Source organism: Colias philodice, chromosome 12, assembly GCF_061535455.1.
Source record: "Colias philodice isolate Cphi_HAF_F1 chromosome 12, ilColPhil1 Martin Lab GWU primary, whole genome shotgun sequence".
Lineage (NCBI taxonomy): Eukaryota > Metazoa > Arthropoda > Insecta > Lepidoptera > Pieridae > Colias > Colias philodice.
The window spans coordinates 999657-1024590 of record NC_143097.1 but is presented as its reverse complement, the minus strand read 5'-3'; the positions used below and the strand labels follow the sequence as shown (position 1 = coordinate 1024590).

Below are 24934 nucleotides of genomic sequence, written 5' to 3'. Positions count from 1 at the left end.
CTGCGTATTACTCAGAAACGGTAGGATATAGGAAAAAATGATGTAGATACAACTTGTAGATAATTTTATGGCCTTTCAACTTTTCCTTGAAAGTTTTTCTCTAACATGTACCGTTTTTGAGATTTAAGCGAAAAATGAAAAAAATGGACCCATTCCCCCCCTCCCCCCGCTCCGGGGCTCCTCCTAGTGTCCCGGGGTTTTAGTATGTTTATTACCTAGGGACTCTTGACATGTTTCCGAAGAAACATCTTACGTTACTAACTCACGCACTCTAGAACTTTTTATTCAATGGACTAAGTCGAATTGAGAACCTTATTCTCGTTTTTTGAAAATCGATAACTATATCATAATTTAATCATTAACCGCGTTTTAAATACCGTCAAAAGTCTGTAATTTCTAAACGCATACAAGAATAAAATCAAACACAAGGTAATACTAATTTAAGGAATGTTTTAAAAATGCAATATCTTCTATTCTAATCAGTTTTTATTTGTAAGTATTATTTTCTCTCAATCTATAATAAGTGGTATGATAATAATCAATAATAATAATTAATCAAAGTACATACTCAATCTTAATTTGTATGTTTACCAATTATTAACAGATTTTTCTTATTTTTTAACAGTAAAAGCGACTCGTATACAAACCCCAAATTACTCTAAAATCTTATAACAGATCAATTCTAATTACATAGATTATACAAACCCCAATATATTGAAAACAATGTTTTCTCAATAACCTGATTATAAATTAATTAACTTATAAACTTTGGTGCGTTTACATTTATATATTTAATTATTTACAGATTAAATTACGGTGAACGTATGATACATATATTTACATTTTACAAACACGAGCTGAGCAATAAGCGAAAAAGATTTTTTTTTGCGCGGCAAAATTGTTTACCTTTTTTTTCTTACTAGCTCAAAGCTGCGTTAACTGTCATTGTGACATTTCACAAAGTTGCCATTTATAAAAGTTCATTTGCTCTTATTTCACATATGTATTTATGTCTTGACATAACCTCAAAACTATAATTTCGTTGGTTTTTCCTTTACCGCTCGTTTTTCGACATAATGCGGCGAATTTGAAGAGTGACCTACAGTCCGACTACCCCATGTAGTTTTTCGTGCTACGGGATTATTTTTACACATTTTCAGTAGATTTCCGTACGCTGCTCTATATTGTCTATTAGTCGCGGCATATATTAGTGGATTCATGACACTAGATGCCCAAGCTAAAATGGACGCTATTACGTGAAGCCAAGGGTATCTAATGCCATCGTCGGCCACGTTCATAATCATAAGGGGGAGGAAACAAGCAAGAAAACACAAGAATATTGTTAACATTAGTGTTGTAAGGCGGGAGTCTTCCTCTTTTTCTTTTGCTGTTTGACCGCTTAGTTTGCTGTGAACAAAAATTTAGACATTTAAAATATAAAGGTTCTAATAAGTGAACACAACCTAAATTGAGAGTTCTACATAGAATATAGATTATAAAGATTATTATTTCGCTATTTATTTTTGAGTCTTATGATGTTTATACAATCTTTTTGATTAAACAGGATCAATATGAATATGTTAATTTTAACTACAACACTATTTATTAACATGCTCGCAAGCTTTTTTAAAAACTAATGTCAGATTTCAGTTGAGAGTTATCTTCATGCAGAACATTAATACATAATAGAAATTAGAATATTTTAAATTTATTCAAATAACAACCATTTTTAGAAGGCTACTTCACTTAGTTCGAAACTAGATGACGATTTATTCATCTAAAATATGTATTTACACAGATAACATAAAACTATAGGTAGCAGTTGTCTTTGAGTGATAACATTTGAACAAAGTTTACCGTGAACATTGATTATAGCTTAATAAATGCGAAGTTTGAAATGCAAGTTTTAGTATGAACATGCATACACACCCACATACACACCTCCTTCCTTCCAATTTCCTTTTGCTCTCCCGTACTCGCCAGTATATACACGAATAGGACACAATAATCACAAGGCAGGGTAACGCGAATCCGAACACGAAGAGATATTTCTTTGGACTCCGCCCGTCTTTTGGGAGGATCGTGCAAGAGAATGTGTTCTGGTCTAGCCCTAGTTGCCCCCATACGCCGAGGAGGGGTGGTACCTGTGAATAATAGATTATAAATTTAACGCTAAATTTAAATTAATAGAGTATATGTAAATAATACTGTGTTTTTTTAGGGGACAATAATTAAAGATATCAATCATAAATCATTTATATGCACAAAATCATTCAAGAAATTTAACGTGGCCCCAGGCTACCAAGATAGTAAAAACTGTTTTACAATTGAGCCTGTGTGATATAAAAAAGGTCTTTTTCCTCAATTGATTGTAGTGTTTGATTTCTCGATGTATCTGCGATTCATCAATCAACGATGGAACTGAGAAGATAGCGGCGAGTCTATAATGAGTTTATTTTGTAACTTATTTCTTAGTTCTTAGTTTGTCTCAATAAATATTATGACAATTGTTTCTATTTCTTGCTTTCTATCTTAAATAATATAATAATTCTGTATTACCCGCCCCGGTGGGGACATAAAAATTTAATCACCTTCTAAAAACTAGAAAAACTATTGTACTCAATTAACCGACAACCAGTACTATAATTTTATCACCCATTCATCAAAAAACCCTCTAACGTGACTAGAATATATTCCAACAGGATCCTAACAATTAAAGTTTACTTTCATTCATAATCGTAAATTGAGGACCCCACCATTTAATATTGACTACAGAGTTACAGACACCCACATAGAATGGTTTAACTGCGGATATGTGTGCTTTGAATGTATGTTAAGCGTTAATTGTTGGTGTAAAATACATTTTTTAATATGTTATAAAATATTTAGGACATGTTTAAAATGTTGGTCGTAAAGTAATGGAGGTAGTGTGTGTTATTGATAGTTGATGGATTTGCGGGTAGTTCAATCATTTATGAAACATATTTACATAAAGCTAAAGCTTTCTTACTATTTTCGTTTAGAAAAAAAAGATCAGTTATTTATTATGAAAATACTTGTTTTGTTAACCTTATTGTATACTGACATTATTATTATGGAGTATGGAGTATGACATTATAGATTATGGAGTTTCTTGCCGGTTCTTCTCCATAGATACTGCTTTCTGAATCGGTGGTAAAATATGTTAAAAATAAGACGTTTCAAAAGTGCTTCTCGAAGAAGTATAATTGAATAAATAAATGTTTGAATTTGAGTTTATTCATCGACGTTTTACTATATAATTTACCGGATTATATTAAAAATAATAATTTTTCCTACCTTTTCTTTCCATATTAGAATATACCTACACTACGCTATAGAAAAACGAAACAAAAACCTTCGTTTATTCATGCTTCATGTTCACAATCGAGATATAGCATAAAAATATTATAAACTAGCGGTCCGCCCCGGCTTCGCCCGTGGTTAATGTTTACGTTTTCTCTCCATAAGAACCATCCTCGTACTTCAAGGAATATAATAAAAAAAGAATTATCGAAATCGGTTCAGCCGTTCTCGAGTTATGCGCTTACCAACACATTTTGCGATTCATTTTTATATATAAGAAGATGACACTGCAATATTTAATTATTATAAAAAATATTATTACCGCTAATCCTCTGCGCTTGCGCCGTCCCAAAACTATCCGTATCCTAATTCGGTACAATAGGCTATTTGACAAGGTTTTGAAAACTGTCTCAAATTATTAAGATACATTTATAGAGCACACAAAACACATGTTTCTTAATTTTTTGTAGTTATTCATTGAGAAAATGGAAAATAAAAACATGATATTCAAATACGCCGCCAAAACACAATTTTGAAGAATATGGCGTCTCGCGACCATGGTGACGTCACAGCGGCGTAAACATCAACTTGCTCCTAGTACTTATTGTTCGTTTTTGTTTTAATTATAGTATAATTAAGTTAATCTGTTTAAAAACCAGAAAATGAGTTCTTATAGGTGGTGTGTAGTTCCTGGATGCAGAAATACGACTATTAAAACCCCTAACAAAAAATTTATATGTGCTCCAAAAGATATAAAAATGCGTAGAAAGTGGTTGCAGTTAGCTCGCAGAAATCCAAGTGATATTAGATATATCAATTAAAACAGTTATATTTTTTTGTGAAGACCACTTCGATGTAAGTATGGTGTTGAATACCTAGTAGGCAGTTTATTTTATTTGCAATACATAGTATAAATCGTCTCATTACTTACCTGCTTGAGGTAAGATAATGATATATATATAAATTGATGATGACGTGTTTGTATTGATGTTGAAAATAATCAATACACACACGTCAATCCTATAAACTGGATGGCTGAAATGAAAAATAAAGGACTTAATCTAAAAAATGTATACTTCATAATTATTGTGCTATTGTGATTCATGTTTGTAGGTACAATTAACTAAAAAGGTAATGAATGACGATTGAAATATTAACTTACGTAGCTGTTTTCACATTTCTCAATTGAGGAGCGTAAAAATCTTGGTTGTTTTTAAAGAACATGCCAACCATTATAGCACAGTATTACAATATTATTTCCTAATTATAGCGTCCACTTTAGGTAGATTTCTACTGTCTGCTTTTTCGAAATTAGGTTCCATGACAAACAAAAATAACACATAAAGAACAAAACTGATTACAGACACCTTGAATCACAAGAAATAAGTTATACAAGAAACAAAACCAAAAGCGAAATTCAGCAACGACGCGACGTGAGTAAACGTTGGGATCTCTTGTTATTTACGCCGCTGTGACGTCATGGCAGATACAGCCAATCATGGATGTTTTCGGTCACGTGGTCATTTTAAAAAATATGATGTTTTTTCTCGACGATTTGTAAATAAATAAGTTATTATTTATATCATTTATTAATTTAAATCGCTTCAAAAACCTTATATATATATGGATTACACAAAAAAGTAATTTATTTTTCATACTGTCAAATAGCCTATTAGACATGTATCATACAGGGAAGTGCAATGACCTAATTCAAACGTTAATCCATAGTACTTATTATTTGTATGACTATTGTGTTTGATTATTTTTATTTGAATTATGTAATTGTGCTGTTAATTGTTTGTTGTGATTATTATGTATTGTACCCATGTCGTAAAGAAAATTAAAAATTACCTATTTTGTGAATATAATATATTCTATCTAAGTAAAGTTTTGAGTATTAAGAATAATTTATTTATTATTGATGTGATGATAATATGTTAGGTGCCTTCGATAAGTTATTAAGGCATTCTATTTATACGTAAATTTTTAGAAATTTTTAACAGTTATGATCCCCGAGTCGATGAGAAATGTAAGATACCAAAAAATCATCAACATTCCTTCATACAACATTCCTACAAATAATTCCCCTCGGATATTTTTTTTTTTTCAAACTCAAACATTTATTTATTCAATTAGACTTCTTCTAGAAGCACTTTTGAAACGTCATTAAGTACATATTTTAACATTTACCACCGATTCGGAAAGCAGTATCTACGGAGAAGAATCGGCAAGAAACTCCATAGTTGCTCTTTTTAATCATGTCAGATTTACAATTTTACAAATTACATATGTAATAATATCATAATATTATATTATCATAATATGCCAAAGAACTGTCCTGTGGTTTTTACGCGACAACCCTCCATGGGTTTTTATCTTCCATATATTCCTTAATACTGTAATAGGCTCTCTTGACAAGTACATTTTTTATATAAGATTTAAATTTAGAACTACTTAACTCTTTAATATTATGAGGAATTCTGTTGTAAAAGCGTATACCTTGGCCCATAAATGAATTTTTAACTTTAGCTAGCCGGAATAATGGCATTTCAATTTTATTTCTGTTTCTTGTGTCATAACAATGTCTATCTCCTAATTTTGTGTGTAAGTAAGCGTTATTATGTACATATAAAATATTATTAAATATATACTGCGACGGTACAGTAAGGATACCAGTATTCTTAAAGAGATCTCTTAGTGAGTCTCGAGCACGCAAATTATATACAGAGCGTATGGCTCTTTTCTGTAATATAAATATAGTTTCTATATCTGCAGCCCTGCCCCATAGCAGAATTCCATAGGACATTATGCTATGAAAGTAGCTAAAGTAAACCAATCTAGCCGTTTCTTCATCGGTGAGATGCCTTATTCTTCTAACTGCATATGCAGCTGAGCTGAGCTTAGCAGCGGTGGTGGTAACATGGGCCCCCCATTGAAGCTTCTCATCTAATGTCAAACCAAGAAAAACAGTCGATTCCACAGGGTATAATACCTCCCCGTTTAAAATAATATTCCTTTTCACCTTTTTTACATTTGGGAGGATAAATTCTACACAATTTGTTTTTTTTGTATTTAATAGTAAATTATTAGCATTAAACCAATTGGATATGCGTAAAAGAGCAGAGTTTACTTCGTCAACATTTGTGTCATGTCTATCCACATTAAAAATTAATGAGGTGTCATCTGCAAACAGTACTATTTCACACATATCCTGCAAATAATAAGGTAGGTCATTAATATACACTAAGAACAAAAACGGTCCTAAGATAGATCCCTGCGGAACACCTATGTTAATCGGCGCACCGCGAGATTTCTCTCCATTAACGACAACGGTTTGTACCCTGTTCTGAAGATATGAAGCTATGAGATCTTGAGCTAAACCTTTGATACCATAAAAATTTAGTTTCCGTAATAGAGTGGAATGTTCTACACAGTCGAAAGCCTTAGAAAGGTCGCAGAATATCCCCAAAGCATTCTTTGAATTTTCCCATGCTTTGTATATATGTGACAAAAGAGCTACTCCGGCATCAGTGGTAGAGCGCCCCTTTGTGAAACCATACTGTTTGGCGTGCAGTAAACCATTTGTTGCAAAATGACTATTTAATTGGTTTAAAATTAGTTTCTCGAAGACTTTGCTCAAAGTTGGTAATATGGAAATTGGCCTATAGTTATTACTGTCTTCTTGGTCACCACTTTTAAATAAAGGAATAACTTTGCTAAACTTTAGTAAATCAGGGAATATACCACAGTCGCAACACTGATTAAATATAAACGCTAGTTGATTGGCAATGTTTTCTATGATATTATTTACTAAATTTACAGACATACCCCAGAGATCACAGGTTTTTTTTAAATTTAATGTTTTAAAGGTTTTAACAATTTCATCAGCAGTCACGTGTCGCAATTCAAATAATTTGTTACACTCAGCAACGTGATCCCTCAATAAAGACTCTGCAAGCGCTGAAGACGAATTTAAATTCTTAGTTAAACTAGCAGGGACACTACTAAAGAAATCTTCAAAAGCAAGCGCAACATCAGCACTTTTGTCAATGACCCTACCAGAATTGACAAGTTTTATGGTACTATCGTTTGATCGGATTTTGCCCAATTCACCATTAATAATTGTCCAAACCGTTTTAACTTTATTGTCAGAGTTGCGTATTTTGTCTCTGATATACAAACTCTTGGCAGTGAAACAAACTTTTTTAAATGTTTTTGAATAATTTCTAACATAACTAAGAAATGACAAGTCTTTGTTATATTGTTTCATACCATATAACTCGTAAAGAATGTTCCTGCATTTGTGTATACTAGGAGTTGCCCATTGGCTGAATGGTAAATCCTTGGTAATAGTTAAAGATTTAATTTTAAATATTTTTTCATATTCACTATGAATGAACTTAAAAAGATTTGTAAACATTTCACAAGGATTTTTATGAAAGGATTGATTATTCAGGTCAGGTAGTTTATTATCAATATTATTTCTAAATGTATGAATGCCTTTTCTAGTTATAGGCCTAACATTAATTCTTTTAAATGTAGGTATGCAATCCCATTCAAAAACTACTTTCTGGCCACAGTGATCCGAAGTTAGCGTGTTGAGAATATATTTTTCTAAACATTTGCAATCACAGTATATATTATCAATACAAGTTGCAGAAGTAGGTGTTATTCGTGTGGGCTCATCAAAAAGTTTATACAGATTAAATGAATGAAACAAATTAACTATTCGTGTTGCCGTTTGTGTGTGTGAAAGTAAATCAATATTAAAATCACCACATACTATTACCTTCTTTTTACTCCTGCCTAAACGCTTTAATATTTCTTCCATGACTGTCTCAAACAAATTATAGTCACTGGAAGGAGGTCTGTATACGCAAACAATAATGTAACGCTCAAGCTCAACACAGGACAGTTCAATGGTGCGTTCTACAGAAAGGCTAACAATGTCAGTTCGTTCCTTGCATTTTAAACTATTATGTACAAAAATAAGAGAACCTCCATGAATAGCATTTGTCCTAAAGTATATACTTTTTAATTTATAATTATCAATATTTATTAACAACTGACATTGTTTAAGCCAATGTTCTGTTACACAAAATATTTTAATTCTATTATGATTTAAAAATAATTCTATTTCTAACAATTTGCTAGCCAAGCCTTGTATATTTTGATGTACAATGGAAAAAGGCTGCTTAGCTGTTGTCTTACATACTAGTTTAAATCTAGCTTAGGGCTAGTTTGTCTATCAACACTTAACCTAGGTTGATGTATATAATTACTACTACATAAAATTATAGTAGATCGATGGTCTGCTACTGAACATGTATCAGACTGGTTAATAATTTTATATGCTATTAACATAGCAAGTTCTCTCTTATATCTAGATGGCAGATACACTGTATTCTTTGTCAAACCAAAAGATTTTGTACAAGAATTTATGTCAAAATATATAAATGCATCACTATGATGATTTGTTAAATTATATAATTTTAAATTGATATTATAGATAAATTTGTTTTGATTTTGTGTCAAACCAGGCAAATATGGCAATGTACACAACATAAATTTGCATTTTGTCTCACTACTAATTTTCAACATTTTTTGAAATCCTATATCAATGTCATGTTTTTTTAAATTAAAACTATCTCCGTATAATATAATAACAATACTATTTTCCTTAAAACTAAAATTATCTAACGAATTCATGATATATGTAAATGAACTATTAGGAGTGCAAAAATTGGTTACTTTATGCCCTAAGTTGTTAAGGTGATGAATTAATTTTTCTAACATTTACGGCCCTTTTTAAACCTTCGTAATTTTTATATTATTAAAGTTGTCGTGATGAAAATTCTTGACAAGAAAGTTCAATAGTAACACAATACGTCTACCGTTTTAGAAACATGATTCCATGATATTTTCTCGATAGAAAAAAAATACAAAGTTCTCATTGTTATTTTTTTTTAATCTCTGGCATCTTCAAAATAACAAACGTAAAGTTACGACTTTTTGGATATTAACTATAAAATATACAACCTATACGTCTACCGTGTTAGAATTTTGAAATATGCGATGGTTTTGAAATAAACAAGAAATACTTGAAATTAGCGCGCGACCAGCCAATATAGCGAGAGCCGCCCTGTACCTTCCTACCCCGATCGCTGCACGAGTCATTCCCGCTACGGCCGTCACACGGGGAACTTGTGTCGCTCGCGCAATCGTATCATAGGGTGACAACACGATAAGACAAAATGAGACAAATGGGGACAATAAAGAAAATAAGAAGAAGAAACATAAAGGTTGGAGGAAAAAGAATGCTTACAATTGGAACAAATTAATGAAGTAAGTTGGTTTAATTTTAAATTTGATGATAATTGTATTATAGACGATGTTTGATATGTACCCCTGTTTTAAGTACATAACGAATGTGTAAGATTTTTTCATTTATAGCATAGATAATCTTTTCAGAAATCCGGAATCCAGAAGGAAAATAAACCCACTGATTGTTCACAATGTGAACCCACTCCTTCGTAAGTACCTTTATTCAGTCAAAAATGTATGTTATCAACGCTCTAAGTACTGGTTTTATCGCATGATTCCATTTTTAGCAAAAAGCAACAAAGTGCAAAGAAATAAAAAATCATGGTGAACTTAGTGGAAGTATGGTGGATGTAATATGGAACAGGAGCTCATTGGAGTAGTATTATATTTAAAAAAATTAAATAAAATTTCAAGAATTACATTTCTTAGTAGGTGGTAGATAAGTATGTTGTATAAAGAATTTGATGTTGATATTTATTTCATTTATACTTACTACACCTGTGCGGGAAATTGCTTAGTACTAAAACGGATTTATATTCATATTTACATAGTAATGTGAGTTTTCATTTCGAAAAATTTTGTGTAAGTATATTAAATTGAGTTCCTGGGTGATCTGGAAACACAATTGGGCCCGGAAGATGGCGCTGCAGTCACTCCTCCTAATCACATGAACCGATTTGGATGAATATTTGTGTGCACATTTCATTGTTGTGGGATGATTGGTTGATTCGTTTTCACATTAGCTAATATTATGTATTTTTGTTGTAAACTTAATTTAATGTTTATAAATTATAATACATTATTATTGGTATAAATAAGCCAGTGTTCGTCTCACATTGCTGTACCTGCCTACCTACTACTTTGTTCTGGCTATTTTATTTTGATTATTTGTAATGAATAATTACAATTATAATAGAGTGCAAAAAATAAATACATGCGTCAATATATTTTGTGTTTTTTTTTTTTAAACAATTTTTTTATTTAAAAAAATATCATTCCGACCGCGGCTTTGCCCGCGTGGAATTAGGTTATATCGTGAATCCTGTTTTTTCCCACAGAAGTGTTCAGTTCGGATATAAAGTATCCTATGTGTAAATCCAGCCAATTAGCTATATTTTATCAAAATTGGTAATGTAGTCTTGACGTGATTAAGTAACAACTAACAAAAAAATATACAAATTAATATCCAAAGTTTCGCATCAGTTTTACTGTATTAGTGATATCTTCCACTCTTGACTTTGACTGAGAAGAATTAGGGTTTATATCTTCTTTCAGAAAAAGTACCTTTCATTTCTGGGCATGATGTAATATCTACGTCAGCATCAAATTCTATCTAAATCAATTCAGTAGTCCGCGTTATTGAGTACCATTTCATTTTTTCAGAGTAACAATATTTTTTGTTATTTTAAAGATTATTTATAACCTGTATTATTTTGTAATAAAGTAAACATTACGAAATGATAATAATTATTAATAATGTCTAAGTAGTTGTTAAAAAGAAGATTATTTGTTTATAAGCAAGAAAATAAAACCAATAAATCAACAATTAAATAAATGTATAACAATATTATAACTGTATGACGACTCCATACATGTTTGTCCCGAGTCGGCCAGCGGCAGCGCGGCGAGTTTGCAAGAATGACTTCGCGCACACCCGCGTTCGCGATAGCGAGCTATTAGACTCCGCCCGCCAAGCAGTGGATTTTTTTTTGTGTATCGTCTTAAGCAAAGCGCCAAATCCCTGACCTATATTATCTGACAACACAACAATTTCCTGCATGGAAAGATGTTTTGTTTTTGTGATATGTTCCTGTATATTCTATGTCTATGAATAATTTGTTTGTTTATCTTTGAAATGCATAGTAACTTAAATATGAATAATAAAGAGCAATGAACTAATTCAAACTTCCATCATAATATCGTATGTTTGTTTGTGCGTTTGTCTGTTACATGAATTTTAAACATTCGGTTGTGGTGACCATGGATTTACATCATCATAAAGGGAATTATTTATAAGTAAATTAAAAAAATTAAAACTTATGCAGGCTATGAATATTAAATTGATAATTTTTGTTATTGTCGTATACTTAGTTTTCCTACCGTTGTTTTCTTTTCGCTAATAGTCTAAAAGTTCTAAAACTAGTGTTTTAATAAATGAGCTTAAAAATATCGTTATCAAGGAAATTCACGGTCTTGTAAAAATTTTAATCTATACTAATATTATAAAGCTGAAGAGTTTGTTTGTTTGGACGCACTAATCTCGGGAACTACTGGTCCGATTTGAAAAATTCTTTCGGTGTTAGATAGCCCATTTATCGAGGAAGGTTATAGGCTATATTTCATCACGCTACGGGCAACAGGAGTGGAGCCACGGGGGTGAAACCGCGCGGAGCAGCTAGTTCGTTATATTATGACATTAAAGGCAACAATAGATCATAATTCTTAACTTCACTAAAATAGCCTCATTTGAAATCTAAATGTAAATATGAAGACATTTATATACATTTATAGTAAGCCTTTTCTTAGTTAATTAACAAAACATAAACTTATTTTAAATCACCATTATTTAAATTTTTACGTGTTATACAATGCCAATTAGCTTTTTTCGCAATTAGATTACAATAAAACTAACATTAAGAACAATGAAAGCTAATGGTATGACTTTATTAAATACACCACATATTTGGTTATAGTTTAGCAGAGCGTTACATGAAATTATATGTACCGGAGTAATTATAACTGGGAAAGTTAGAAAGTACTCTCAATATGTGGAGTAATTTAATTAAATTTGCGTATGCGATGCTAATTTGTGCTTTATGATTGTAGTCTATGACTATAATAGTTTGTGTTTATTTATTAAATGGATTGATTAGTACTAAAGCTGTCAATTATAGGTAGGAAATTTCCGAGTATTATGCTTTTAAATTTTAATAGTACATATTTGTATAATTTAACAAGCTGCGCCCCGCGGTTTCACCCGCGTGGCTATCTAACACCGAAATAATTTTTCAAATCGGACGAGCAGTTCCTGAAATTAGTACGATCAAACAAACAAACTCTTCAGTTTTATGAGTATAGATTATAAAATCATTAAATAATTACAGATGGCTTACAATACTCATCATTTTAATGACATGTTAAAACATTGTAATGAACACAATAAAATTAACAAACATCTCGTAATGAATTATTCATTAATTCGTTTAAAAAAGGAAACGTAAATCCGGAAATGTGAGGAAGTGTGGTGTCACTATTCACTTATATCAATACGAATGGATCTTGTGTATGACGGTTCTTAGAAACGTGGATACAAACGAACATAATCAAGTTAGGGTTGCTTTTAGCTGCGTTTGTATTTTTATTTAAATAGGCGAAGCCGTGAAAACCATACATACATACATAATTACAAACCTTTCCTCTTTATAATATTAGTATAGATGTAGCGGGTAGTTGGATATTTGTTTGTTATTGATATAGTTATCTATCAGGGTAAGAAATAAGAATCAAGGAGTAGGGGATAATTTGGAAAAAAAATATTGAAAATGAATTAGAGTTTTTCTTTTCGAATTAAATATCAATTATTAAAAAAAAACAATGATTGAAGAAGTACTAATTCTTCTTCAATCATTGTTGCTCTAAAGCATCATTATTTTATATGTATGCATATGTAGATCATATTATTTTTGTTATTAAATAACTTTTTAGTATTCTTAACAGCTTATTTATTTATTTATGACAGACTTACCATAAGTCCAAATGACACCAGCCATATCATGATGAGCTGGATCCATATCTTCGTCGTGGTGTAGATTTGGGAGTACATGTCGTAGTATGCTATCAGCGTATACCTGAAAGAAAATATAACGAATATAAATCATATGAAAGTGTCATGCCTTTGTGCTTTTAAATTCAAATCAAAGAAATTAATTAAAAACAGTACCTAATACCTATGTCATATTATGTTCATAGTAGAACTGAGTTGAGAATATTTAAAAAAAAAACTATTTTTAGGGGCGTACAGCGTACTCTAATTGTAACTAGTTACGCTCTAAATCAACGTTGCAGATATGTATTTCAGTACATAGTTACTATTATGTATGAAAGCTTTTCATTCATTTTTTCATGCTATATATTAAACTAGAGTCCGCCCCAGCTTCGCCCGTAGTACATATTTCGCAATAGCGTAGCCTATGTCCTTTCTCGGGTATCAAAATATCTCCATACCAAATTTCATGCAAATTGGTTCAGTACTTTAGGCGTAATTGAGTAACAGACAGACAGACAGAGTTACTTTCGCATTTATAATATTAGTATGGATGTTAAATTATCCTTCATCTTATTGTAAGTTGCAACTTCAGAACTACCCACGTTTCATATAGGTACATGCAGTTTTATTTGCTGCAACCCTTTCATTTTCAGGTTATGCTAGGCTTATATAAAACGCCTTAAGATAAAGCTTTATTACCCAATTATACTGGAAGCACGTTCCTTCCGCATTTAGTCTTTTGGGAGATTGAGGTGAAGACACTTGCCACTATATGGGCTTATCTTATCAACAACAAACAGACATGTTCCCACGGATCGAGTGCTTTTGATAAGCTAAGATTGCGAGAGTTTTAAATTGCAAATATTTGGGATTATGATGTTTTTTATTGGCAGGAAGATTTGGGGTTAGTACTTTCTTGGTTTATGGAGAATTACTTAGCTCTGATCGGAACTGCTGAAAATGTGATTGCAGTATTGAATTAAAAGTTGCGCCGACCAATTTTGTTTATCAGTATATCGATGTAAGTCTCAACCTACTTTTAACATTAGCATGTCAATTATCTTCTGCAAACTGAGCAGAATAATGTCCTCTAGGTAAAATATTTCTGATATTTTTTTTACCTAGACTAGAGGATTGATATACATACATTTTAAGGTACATATGTGTAATCATTATGAAAAAAACGATTCTCATACATTCGAATTACTTTTACTTAAATTACGGCACTGACTATGCAATTTTAAAAACATTTCCATTCATACATTCATTCCGGGTTTGTTAATTACGAAAATTTTACTTTTTTAATATTATAGTTATATTTATATTTTACTTGAGTGATACGAAATTGTATACATATTGTGTCTGAATAAGTTACAATAAAATATATGTATTATCTTTCCCAATAGTGCTTTGAGTTTGAAGTTGATATTAAAACAAAAATGAATAGAAAATAATGAAGAGCCAAACATTTCTCGCTACCATCAATGATACAGTGTATCATTGATGTAATTCGAGCGAATGCTCGAAAATCATCCGGTGCACATAAAAAGGCTTATAAAACGATTAAAGGGCTCACAACAGTGGCATCTTTGTGCTGCGGGTACTGACCCGACCTCGCTGGATTTTTATAAGCGATATCTGTAAGCGTGATATTGATGTTTATACATTATATATTAGATAGCTTTTATGTAACACTTCGTCATAATTGAGGAGTAGATAGAGAGATCATAATCGTCAGTAATTAGACCAAAGTCTATGCATTTGTTTTCAACAATTACATGTAGGTCGTAGACATGTAAATCTTTATGCTACGTTTTGAGTTTATATTTTAGCAGGTCTCAATATACTTTTTATATAATATTTGAAATTGATAAAATTTAATGGTCATTTTACATATATTTTTGGCTCATTTCATTATACATATTTATGACAAACGAGAGATTCCTACTATAAACATATACCTATTAGACTGGGATTTTACGATCAATATGATTCCAAGTACTTTATAGATTTTCTTTTGATGGGGAGCCGATGAGAGGGCCATTTATAAGTTGTGGATCAATGAATCATGTTGGATTTCCTATCGATTAAACTTGGTTATATGATAGTTAAATAGTGCAATGGAGCCATAAAGCTGAACTTTGAAGTCATCCCTATACTAATATATTTAGAGAGGTTCATAATGAAAGGGCGGGTATTTGGTTATTTATTCATTCATTTATTACAGGTTAGTATAATATTAAACAATATTTTTCATAAAAGTCGGATAAACCATCTACATAATGCATGCATGCATAAAAAATCTTCAAAAATATTTAGTACACTAGTTTTAGAGTTATCAAGTTAGTCTTCAATGCTGTTGTCTGAATTGAACCAGTTATTATTTTTACTTTAAAAGTATACCTTATTAAATTCCAGGATTCCTACTAAAATAAAATAAAATAAAAATAAAAATAAAAAAGCCTTTTATTTCCACACAACAGTTTTACAATTTTACAATTTTTGTTAGTAGAACATATTAATTTAAATTAGACAGTTTAACAATTTTACAATTTTACAATTTGTGTTAGTAGATGTGAAATTTATTATCAATTACTAAGTACATAAATATTAGTTGTTGTGTTGGATCCCACATTGGGTGAAGGCCTCCTCCATCTTCCTCCACTGATGCCGGTCTTTACCGCAGGAAGCCCAGTCCTTCCCAGCTATATCGACAATGTCATCAGACCACCGTCTGATTGGTCTAGGATTCCTACTATGCACTACTTACTTAGTGCCCAACTTACTTATGTGCCCAACCTACTTACTTATGTGCCCAAGTAAAGGTGTCAAAATGTAATCTACATGAATATATTAATATGGTAGAATTAGCTATTTATTGTAGTAAAGCCAACTTAATTGTTCTTATGGTATTTCTTCTTAAGATGTTATTAATTTATTATCATATAGCGGATAGTGTTATGCATTAGTGCATGTAATAATTTGCACGTATGTGTTAGCACGCTTGCACATAACGGGTTGTTTATCTTGTTGTTAAACATAAAAATTAGAACACGCTCATGGATTGTATTTATTAAAGAAATCTAGAATTTGATAATCGCTTTATACTTTATAGCATTCAAATGTTTTATAAATATAATTTTTTAATAAAAAAAAAACATCACATGGCGGGATTCGAAAGCGAAAGACGCCGGTTCAAATCCCGCCCCGTGATCGAATAGAATAAAATCAAATTTATAAATCTAGAACTTTATATTCCATAGAGATATTATAAAGTGTCGTTTTACTGGAAAATATCCAAAAATATTTTTTTGAAGCCGGTCTATAAATATCGAACTTTCAAAACACATAATTTTATAACAAAACAATTACTATAGTCATAAGTACACTTAAATGATTTCCAGCATACAAATGGCTAGTCTACTTGAACCTTTGAACGCGGTAATTAATTTGAGGACAATACCCTCTCATACTCGAGTGGTGCGTTTTATGAAATTAGTGTTGAATTTATATGCGGGACCCTTTATTTTGTGCTCTTTGATTCAAATGTATAGATTATCGGGGTGTTGGAATATTAAATGTTCTATTGGTAATGTGAATATTAATTTATTGTTTCGTATAGGTACTCAATTGTGAAGTAGGAAGTCTAAAGAAAGAGCGACTTTTTGAATAACCTCCTGAAAATTCTCCCTCATAGAAGGCAGTGTGTGTCCCAACAGTGGGAATATATTACATGGGCTGATGATGAAAATTCTTTCTCAAAATATTCCTTAGAATCTAAGTAACACTGTGTCTTGGCCTATTGGCTATATCCTACTAATATTATAAATGCGAAAGTTTGTGAGGATGTGTGTGTGTGTTTGTTACTCTTTCACGCAAATACTACTGAACCATTTACAATGAAATTTAGCGCACATATAGAGGGTAACTTGGATTAACACATAGAATAGGTTTCATCCCGGAAATCCCACGGGAACGGGAACTATGCGGGTTTTTCTATCAAAACGCGGGCGAAGCCGCGGGCGGAAAGCTAGTTTTATATACTTTTGCCTTTTTATAGCATAGATAGTAGATTTGCTTGTGTTATTTTGATTAAACATTATATTACCTACAATACATATTTGGGCTTTAAATCTTGAAACTATGCATATATTTTGCCAATTGTTAATTGTTTGTTCGGTCGAAGTTGCGTAAGATATAAATTGAACAATAGATTTGCTTAAAAGCAATTTCTAATGATGTCAGGCTTGTTGATGATATTTCGTACGCGTGTAAGTATATTATTTTGCCTCTATAGAAGGTCGCATTTACCTCGCTCCCCCTTTCGTATGGTAAATTGTGGTAAATGCTACATGTAAGAAGGAGATAATATGAGTTCTTTTCTACACTAATATTATAAAGAGGAAAACTTTGTTTGTTTGTTTGTTTGATTGTAATGAATAGGCTCATAAACTACTGGACCGATTTTGATGAAATTTAGATCCTCAGAAAGAACATAGGCTACCTTTTATTGCGAAATATGTACCACGGGCGAAGCCTGGGAGGACCGCTAGTAGTGGATAAAAGTGATCTTGGACTCTTCCCAAAGTTTTTTTAGGCAGTTACGAAATTATAGGCAAAATGGTAATAATCGTGCGGCGGAATATTTTTTTCTGAACTGCGATTATTTAAATACATAATTAGAATTTAATAGGATTTCTTGGAGTTGTTGGAATTGTTTTCTACATCTGTTTTAATGGTGAATTTCCTTCCGGGTTATCTTACTAACCCACAACAGCACGGCTATGTTTTATACTAGGGATGTAACGCGGATACCGATATATCGGCCGATATAATCGGCAAGCCGATATATCGGTATCGCCGATTATAAAACAACCGATACCGATATCAAACAATTAAAAAAAACCGCGCCCAATGAACGATGCGGGAAGCCGCCCGCGCGTGCGCACTTTGTTTTTTGAAAAAACTCTACCAATAGTAAACTTTTATTAGGAACTGATTTTATGTTGGTATAACTTAAAGTATAACTGACTTTGCAAAATAATAATACTAAAATAAATGGTTTTCTTGTTTTTTTGATTTGGCATTGTTATTTAAAAGAATACGATTTACAGTTGAGTCTCTGTTAAATGTTGGTAACTTTTATGCATAATTCACTATTTATTTTTCTACCAAGCCATCGATATCGGTATCGGTAGCGTATCGGCAAAATCATGTATCGTTACATCCCTATTTTATACCCACCATGAACCATACAGACTATTTGAGACTTTGACGTATATTTTATTTCAATATTCGTTACTTTATCTGACAGGTAAGTAGATTGCAGAATAATATAGTACTGCTAAACCGGCCAATATTCTTGTAAATTTGTTATACAGTTTTCATTCATCCGTATAGTCCACTTTCCCAATAGATTTTTACGATTGGCTTGTTCACGGAGAAGTAATCCCGTTTTATTGCGTGCATTGCTTTTATGTTTTATTCCTTCCGGGTGCTGAGTGGAAGGTAATCCTTAACAAATATGTGTACAGCGTTCCAGTTTTGTTATGTATGGTTTTATAATCTGCGGGTTTTATGGTTTAAAATGCGATTTATTTATAGTATGGACGCAACTGCAACCGATGTTTCTACATTTAACATGCATTTTTGATAGTGTCCGACCGAAACTGGTTTCCAGGCCGAAACCGAAACCGAAACCGAATGTTCGGCCGTGGCTTCAGTTTCGGCCGAAACCGAAACCGAAACCGAAACTCACGTGGTCAAGTATGAAATTTCTAAAAATACTGAACTTTGGGGGATTTTACCTATTATTTTGCCTTAATTAGGGCATAAAATGAAAACACAGTATATTAAATTTGTTGTAATCATTTATTTAATACAAGATAAAAAAATAATATTTTTAAAATATTAATAACTAACGGTCCGCCCCGGCTTCGCCCGTGGTACATATTTCGCAATAAAAGGTAGCCTATGTTTTTTCTCAGGGTCTAAAGATTATCTGTGCCAAATTTAATCAAAATCGGTCCAGTAGTTTATGAGCCTATTCATTACAATCAAACAAACAAACAAACAAAGTTTTCCTCTTTATAATATTAGTGTAGATAACAATTTTATAATAATTATAAGTTATAACGCATGTCATTAAAGAAACGAATCTTAAATGGCGGCGCTTATTATTCCCTCTTGCTTACACACGGCCGTACGGCATGCAAAAAAAATTGGGAAAAGTAAAATCACTAAAATGTATTTGATTTTCCCTATAATAGTTTTTATCATAAATTAACAATGACAATTATGTATTTGCGATAGTACTTAAATAATGTTTTTTTTGGAATTTGACAAAATATTTTCTTTGGGAAAAGTTGCTCAGTTTTATGGGCTCATTACAAGTATTATGGGGATTTTGTTGCATTCTGTATACGTAAATATGATAATTCATATAAATACACAAATACCATAACAAAAAAGTTTGTCAATAAACAATTTGAAATAATTAATAAAATACCCTACCATATGTCAGTGTCAGCTTTGGCCGCCATTGAAGATTCGTTTCTTTAATGAAACGCGTTATAATTTTTATTATTTTTTCAAATTAAGTTCTCAGTAAAATCAGTCATCTAAATCAAATCAGTAATTGTAACTGTTACTTTAAATACTAAGTATTGGTATTTTGAGATCTTTTTCTTTATTAATAGAGTCTTTAATACTTTGGATTGGTATTTGTACTTAGAAGAATAATCTCTTTTAGGTACCTCTTATATAAAAATAATAATTATTAATTACTATTACACCCAGTTCCAATCTCAACATAGATAATCAAAAATTGTTTCCACCAGCGTGGGTCAACCAACGCTTTGACAGCGTCCGTCAAAGCGTTGCCGAGGAAAACGAAGTTAGGCGAGCGTGAACGTGTGTGAACTACGTTCACTGAACTTGCGAAATAAGTTTCGGTTTCGGCAAAAGTTTCGGCCGATTTTGGCCGAAACCGAAACTGCGGCCGAAACTTGATTTTTGGCCGAAACTCGGCCGAAACCGAAACCGAAACCGAAAGTTCGGTCGGACACTAATTTTTGAATAGAAATCTAATGCGTTTATACCATAATATTTGTCACTCATTTACCCGGGAAGGGCCGAGACAAGCAGAAATATGTAGGTAGAAATTTTATCAAAGACAAATGCTATAAGTTTCAGAAAATGTATATGTACATGTACAATATATATATATACTAGCGTATATATATATACTAGCGGTCCGCCCCGGCTTCGCCCGTGGTACATATGAAAAATAGATGTTGGCCGATTCTCAGACTTACCCGATATGCACAGAAAATTTCATGAGAATCGGTCCACCCGTTTCGGAGGAGTATGCAGACTAACATTGTGACACGAGAATTTTATATATAAGAATGTACAATGTACATACAATATATGTAAATGTATATGTACATATAAATGTAGATATATGTACAACAAACTACCTTCTACAAAAGTAATAGTTTTGAACATAATTAGTTTTTACAATTTGCAAATTAGGTTTTGTTATGAGCTACCAATGAGCTACTTTTAAGAGGACGCGTCAATTTCGTCACAAAGCAATTATTCAGTTTATTCTAATTGGTCTATTGCGAAATATTGTGAAATTCTTCTTCAAGTATTCAGTTATTTCAGCAGTCCTGCTGCCTTTTTGGATATTTTTCATAAACGTATAAGACTACCTAATATTGTGCTAAAATCACGATTGGATTATATTTCTAACCAAGTACAGAAAATTTTAATTTAAAACCATTTACTTAATAATTTTTGAAAAAACAATATTGTTGAAATATGTATGTATTTATAAAGAACCAACAAATTTTCGACTACCTATAAGGCGGGATTAGATGATCGTATTTTTTCTATTCTTTAAAAATTTTCATTATTTTAATACTACAATATTCAAAATAATAATTTACCTGTTGATTGTGATAGCGACCATAGATAGTAGTGATACGGCTTCATTCCCATAGAAGACGAATGCAAACATTTGACAGAGTTGAGGTCCCAACACCCACTCCTGTTTTATGTACCTGCCAAGAGAAAGGTATTATATAAATATATTAAATAATAATATATTAAATAAGAAACTTTTAGTTTTGTCTATATTCACGTAAATTTCAGGAACGACAGGGTCGAATTTAAAAAGTAAAAAAATGTGAGAACAGTCAAATAAAGAAATTTTAAATTAGACATGACGTAATAATAAAACACCCCTTTAATACTGTATCAGACTTTTTTGTTTCTTTCATATTGCAATATGTGTATAGGTAGGTAGTTTGATAGCCCATTGAGGAACCTCTAAAATCTAAATGAAGCTACAACCAAAATTACGCGGTATAAACCATTATCGTCTCCCACAAATAGCTACTACATTAAAAACTAGATAATCTTTCAACATGTCAAAACAATATGATTCGTTATATTTTGATGCGCACGAGATGCGCACGCGCACGACAGATGTGTGTATCGCGTCAAATTTCACATTGTATGAAATGTATGGAATACACATGGTTCCGTGAAGCGTGGCTCGATTGAGTCATAAACAATGTTTGTTTGTGTTATGATGTGCCGATAGGATATAGGGAATGTTATTTAGTGGGGTGATTGTAGTTTCATCCGCTGATTAGCTTAAGTTTTATGCTTATGTGCATTGTCTTTTAGCTCTTTTATACTATGCTTTTAGTAAAAATAAGTATTTTGTTGCTATTAAGATATTTGCTCAAGTAAGCTGACATAGTATGCGTTAAAAAATGAAACTGTAATTAAATTATTTTTTACGTTTAGTACGAACATTTATGGCACCATCTTAACTTAATATTCCTCATATTATTATAGCCAAATACCTTTGACTCTCATAGCACATAAGTACCTACTACCTACTTAGTTACTATATCAAAAAACCTATAAAAATGTGCATATATTCATCTTAATTCATTGTAATATCTTAATCGAAGGACCAAGCTACCCACTAACTACCTTATTGAGCACATACGGACGTATATTATGAAGAATACGATATACATAATAAGAATATATTTCATCTGCGTAGGTATGCGCTGTAATGATATTTAAACATGAAGCATTAAAAATAATTATTAAAACAACAAACAACCGGATTTGCTGGTTATGGTATCGATTGCAACTACCTGTCTTCCCATCTTTTAAATTCTACTTTGTATTTAATATATTTCACTGTTTATTAACTTAGGTACCTACTAGATGATTTTGGGATATTCGTTGATTTTTTTTATTTTGCTAATATTGCCATTATATCAATAGTTACGTATGCAGAGAGACGAAAAAATTACTGGTAAATATTGAAATATTTTTTCCACTCGTTCAATGGCTGCAAAATGCTTACTTAATACTTAGTAATTTCATACTGCTGCATGAATTTTTTCCAACTTTGAGAGAATATTTCAGATATTTTAAGATGCACTAAAAATTACTAGTTTTATGATAATTTTATAAGAAAAAGGTAAACTTACCGACTAGCAGTCAGTGGTAGGTTTATACTGCAGAACAGTAAGTCAGACACACACAAGGAAAGCACGAACATTGTAGTCACGTGGCCGCGTAGCTTCGGGTGCATTAGTAGTGCTACTGTGGTTATCAGGTTACCTGCAATAATATGTGGATTATTTAGAGTTTCTAAAACTATATCTTACTTCTTATTTCCTATACCTACCTACAGGAAGAAGGAATATTGCCTGTGCCCTGTGTAACTTGGTAAAGATAGGTTTCTAAACATTTAGAATTGTTGAAATCGGTTCGGATCGGAGCAGTTTTTGGACTATATAAGAATTAAGCAGAAATTAAAACTTTGAATAACGTCTTATGTTAGTTAATTTTTTTATGAGCCGTTGTTATATCCTTCCTATTTTTGTTTTATACTCTGGAGAAGACATGTTTTTGATCGTAAGAGGAGGATACCAAATCCGGTCATTATTTCTCAGTAGGTACCTAGTTGCAATTTATTTTGCTCTTTCTATTTCAATGTCTAAAGTTATATTCCTCATATGTTATGGATCTGTTAGTGTTCACTACTAACCGTAGTTACTATAAAGAACTGTTAGGTTATAACAGGCAATTTAAGAAGTTATTTGCGAAAAGTGACTATGATGTCCTCCTGACCGAATTTCGCGAACAGTCAATTAAAACGGAGAATAGCCAACTGCGCAAAATAAATTATATCTAGTGCAATATTAAACAAGTTTATTTATGTTTTTGGACTATTTATAGTTTATATTGCATACAAAGTTATGTGTTGATATTTTAGCCATAAACTTGACCGTTACGTACATTTTACATGTGCTCTCATAAAAAAAGGGAGTTAAGTTTTCTTACATTAGTTAGCTAGACTACTCAAGAATACATACAGACCGAGATACCGCCACATTTTTCGTGCACTATAAAAATAAAAATGAAGTTAATTTTACCCCCAAAAACACGTGTAAACATATTATTTTAGGGTACTATCGCTCAATTAGAAGCTCGTCTATTAGCCAAAACATCGTATCGATTTAATTCGTATAAGTGGTGGTCTGGCCACTCGATTACCTACAGTATGACTGGCGCCGGGTTATGTGAAATTATTTTTATAAGCTAGACATTAGTTACCCGCGACTCTGTTTGAGTCATGGTGGTGACTGGTGAGACAATATCACACCGTTAAGGTGAAAGACCATGTCCAGGACAGATTTGGTCTGTATTGAAGATGGGTTGATGTGAAAAACGGTGAAAAAATATCCGTTATATTTGAAACTATGTGTTTGACATAGATGTACCAACTTTCCAATTATCTACGTTTACAAATTTAAGCTATTCGGTTGATCTAACAATCACAGTTTAATTGTTTTAAAATTTTAAAAAAGATCTTCAAGTCCTGTATGAAAATGTTTATAATATTCTAAACGCGAAAGGGTTTTTTTTGTCTTTCTTTCGAACTATAACGAAACGATTTTTTGGATTCTGTGCCTGGACTTTTTTTGTTTCAGAGGCTAGAGTATACTTACGTGATAGGTGTACCTATAACTAGGTACAATTTGGGATTTTTCAGCGGTTTATGAACAATTTCCTTGAATCCCGAACAACAAATTGTAACCATTTATACAATCTTCATACAAGTATTTCCTGTCTACACGAGATTATTAATGGTATTAAAAATAATATATTTTTATAATCTCTATAATGTATTGCGAACCGTCTCATTAATGGCGACACTTGTCACAATTTGACTGATTGCGTCCGGGTTGATGAACTTAAAAATAATTATTTGTTTTTTATTTAAAAAATGGTCCTCTAAAAATTAAGATGACATTTTAATTTTTAATTGAATACAGATGTGAGGATTGTGCAAATATTATTTTAATAGGAAATCTACCCATAGTCATCACATACCTACATAGTATAATACATAGTCGCTTTCTCTATCCCTGACCCTATGTATGCTTAAATCTTTAAAACTACGCACCCGATTTT

The 24934-nt window shown here is 31.8% G+C and overlaps 1 protein-coding gene and 1 long non-coding RNA gene across 3 annotated transcripts in view; one reads left to right on the top strand and one right to left on the bottom strand.

Annotated features, from left to right (window-relative positions):
- Positions 1-621: 621 nt before the first annotated feature.
- Positions 622-24934, bottom strand: part of Tre1 (Trapped in endoderm 1) — a 47963-nt gene continuing 23650 nt past the window's right edge. Inside the window, exons 3-7 of one of the 2 annotated variants that reach the window (XM_089701970.1) lie at positions 22942-23074; positions 21370-21483; positions 13394-13496; positions 1930-2144; positions 622-1407 (exon numbers count right to left, since the gene is read on the bottom strand). In XM_089701970.1, coding sequence (XP_089558096.1) covers positions 1032-1407; positions 1930-2144; positions 13394-13496; positions 21370-21483; positions 22942-23074 — 941 coding nt within the window. In that variant the 3' untranslated portion in view covers positions 622-1031. The remainder of the gene's footprint in view (positions 1408-1929; positions 2145-13393; positions 13497-21369; positions 21484-22941; positions 23075-24934) is intronic. The other variant, XM_089701971.1, reaches the window with a different exon arrangement.
- LOC149483747 (uncharacterized) lies at positions 9119-10040 on the top strand. Its single transcript, XR_016316431.1, has 3 exons — positions 9119-9669; positions 9796-9857; positions 9936-10040. It is a non-coding gene; the product is annotated as an uncharacterized LOC149483747 (long non-coding RNA).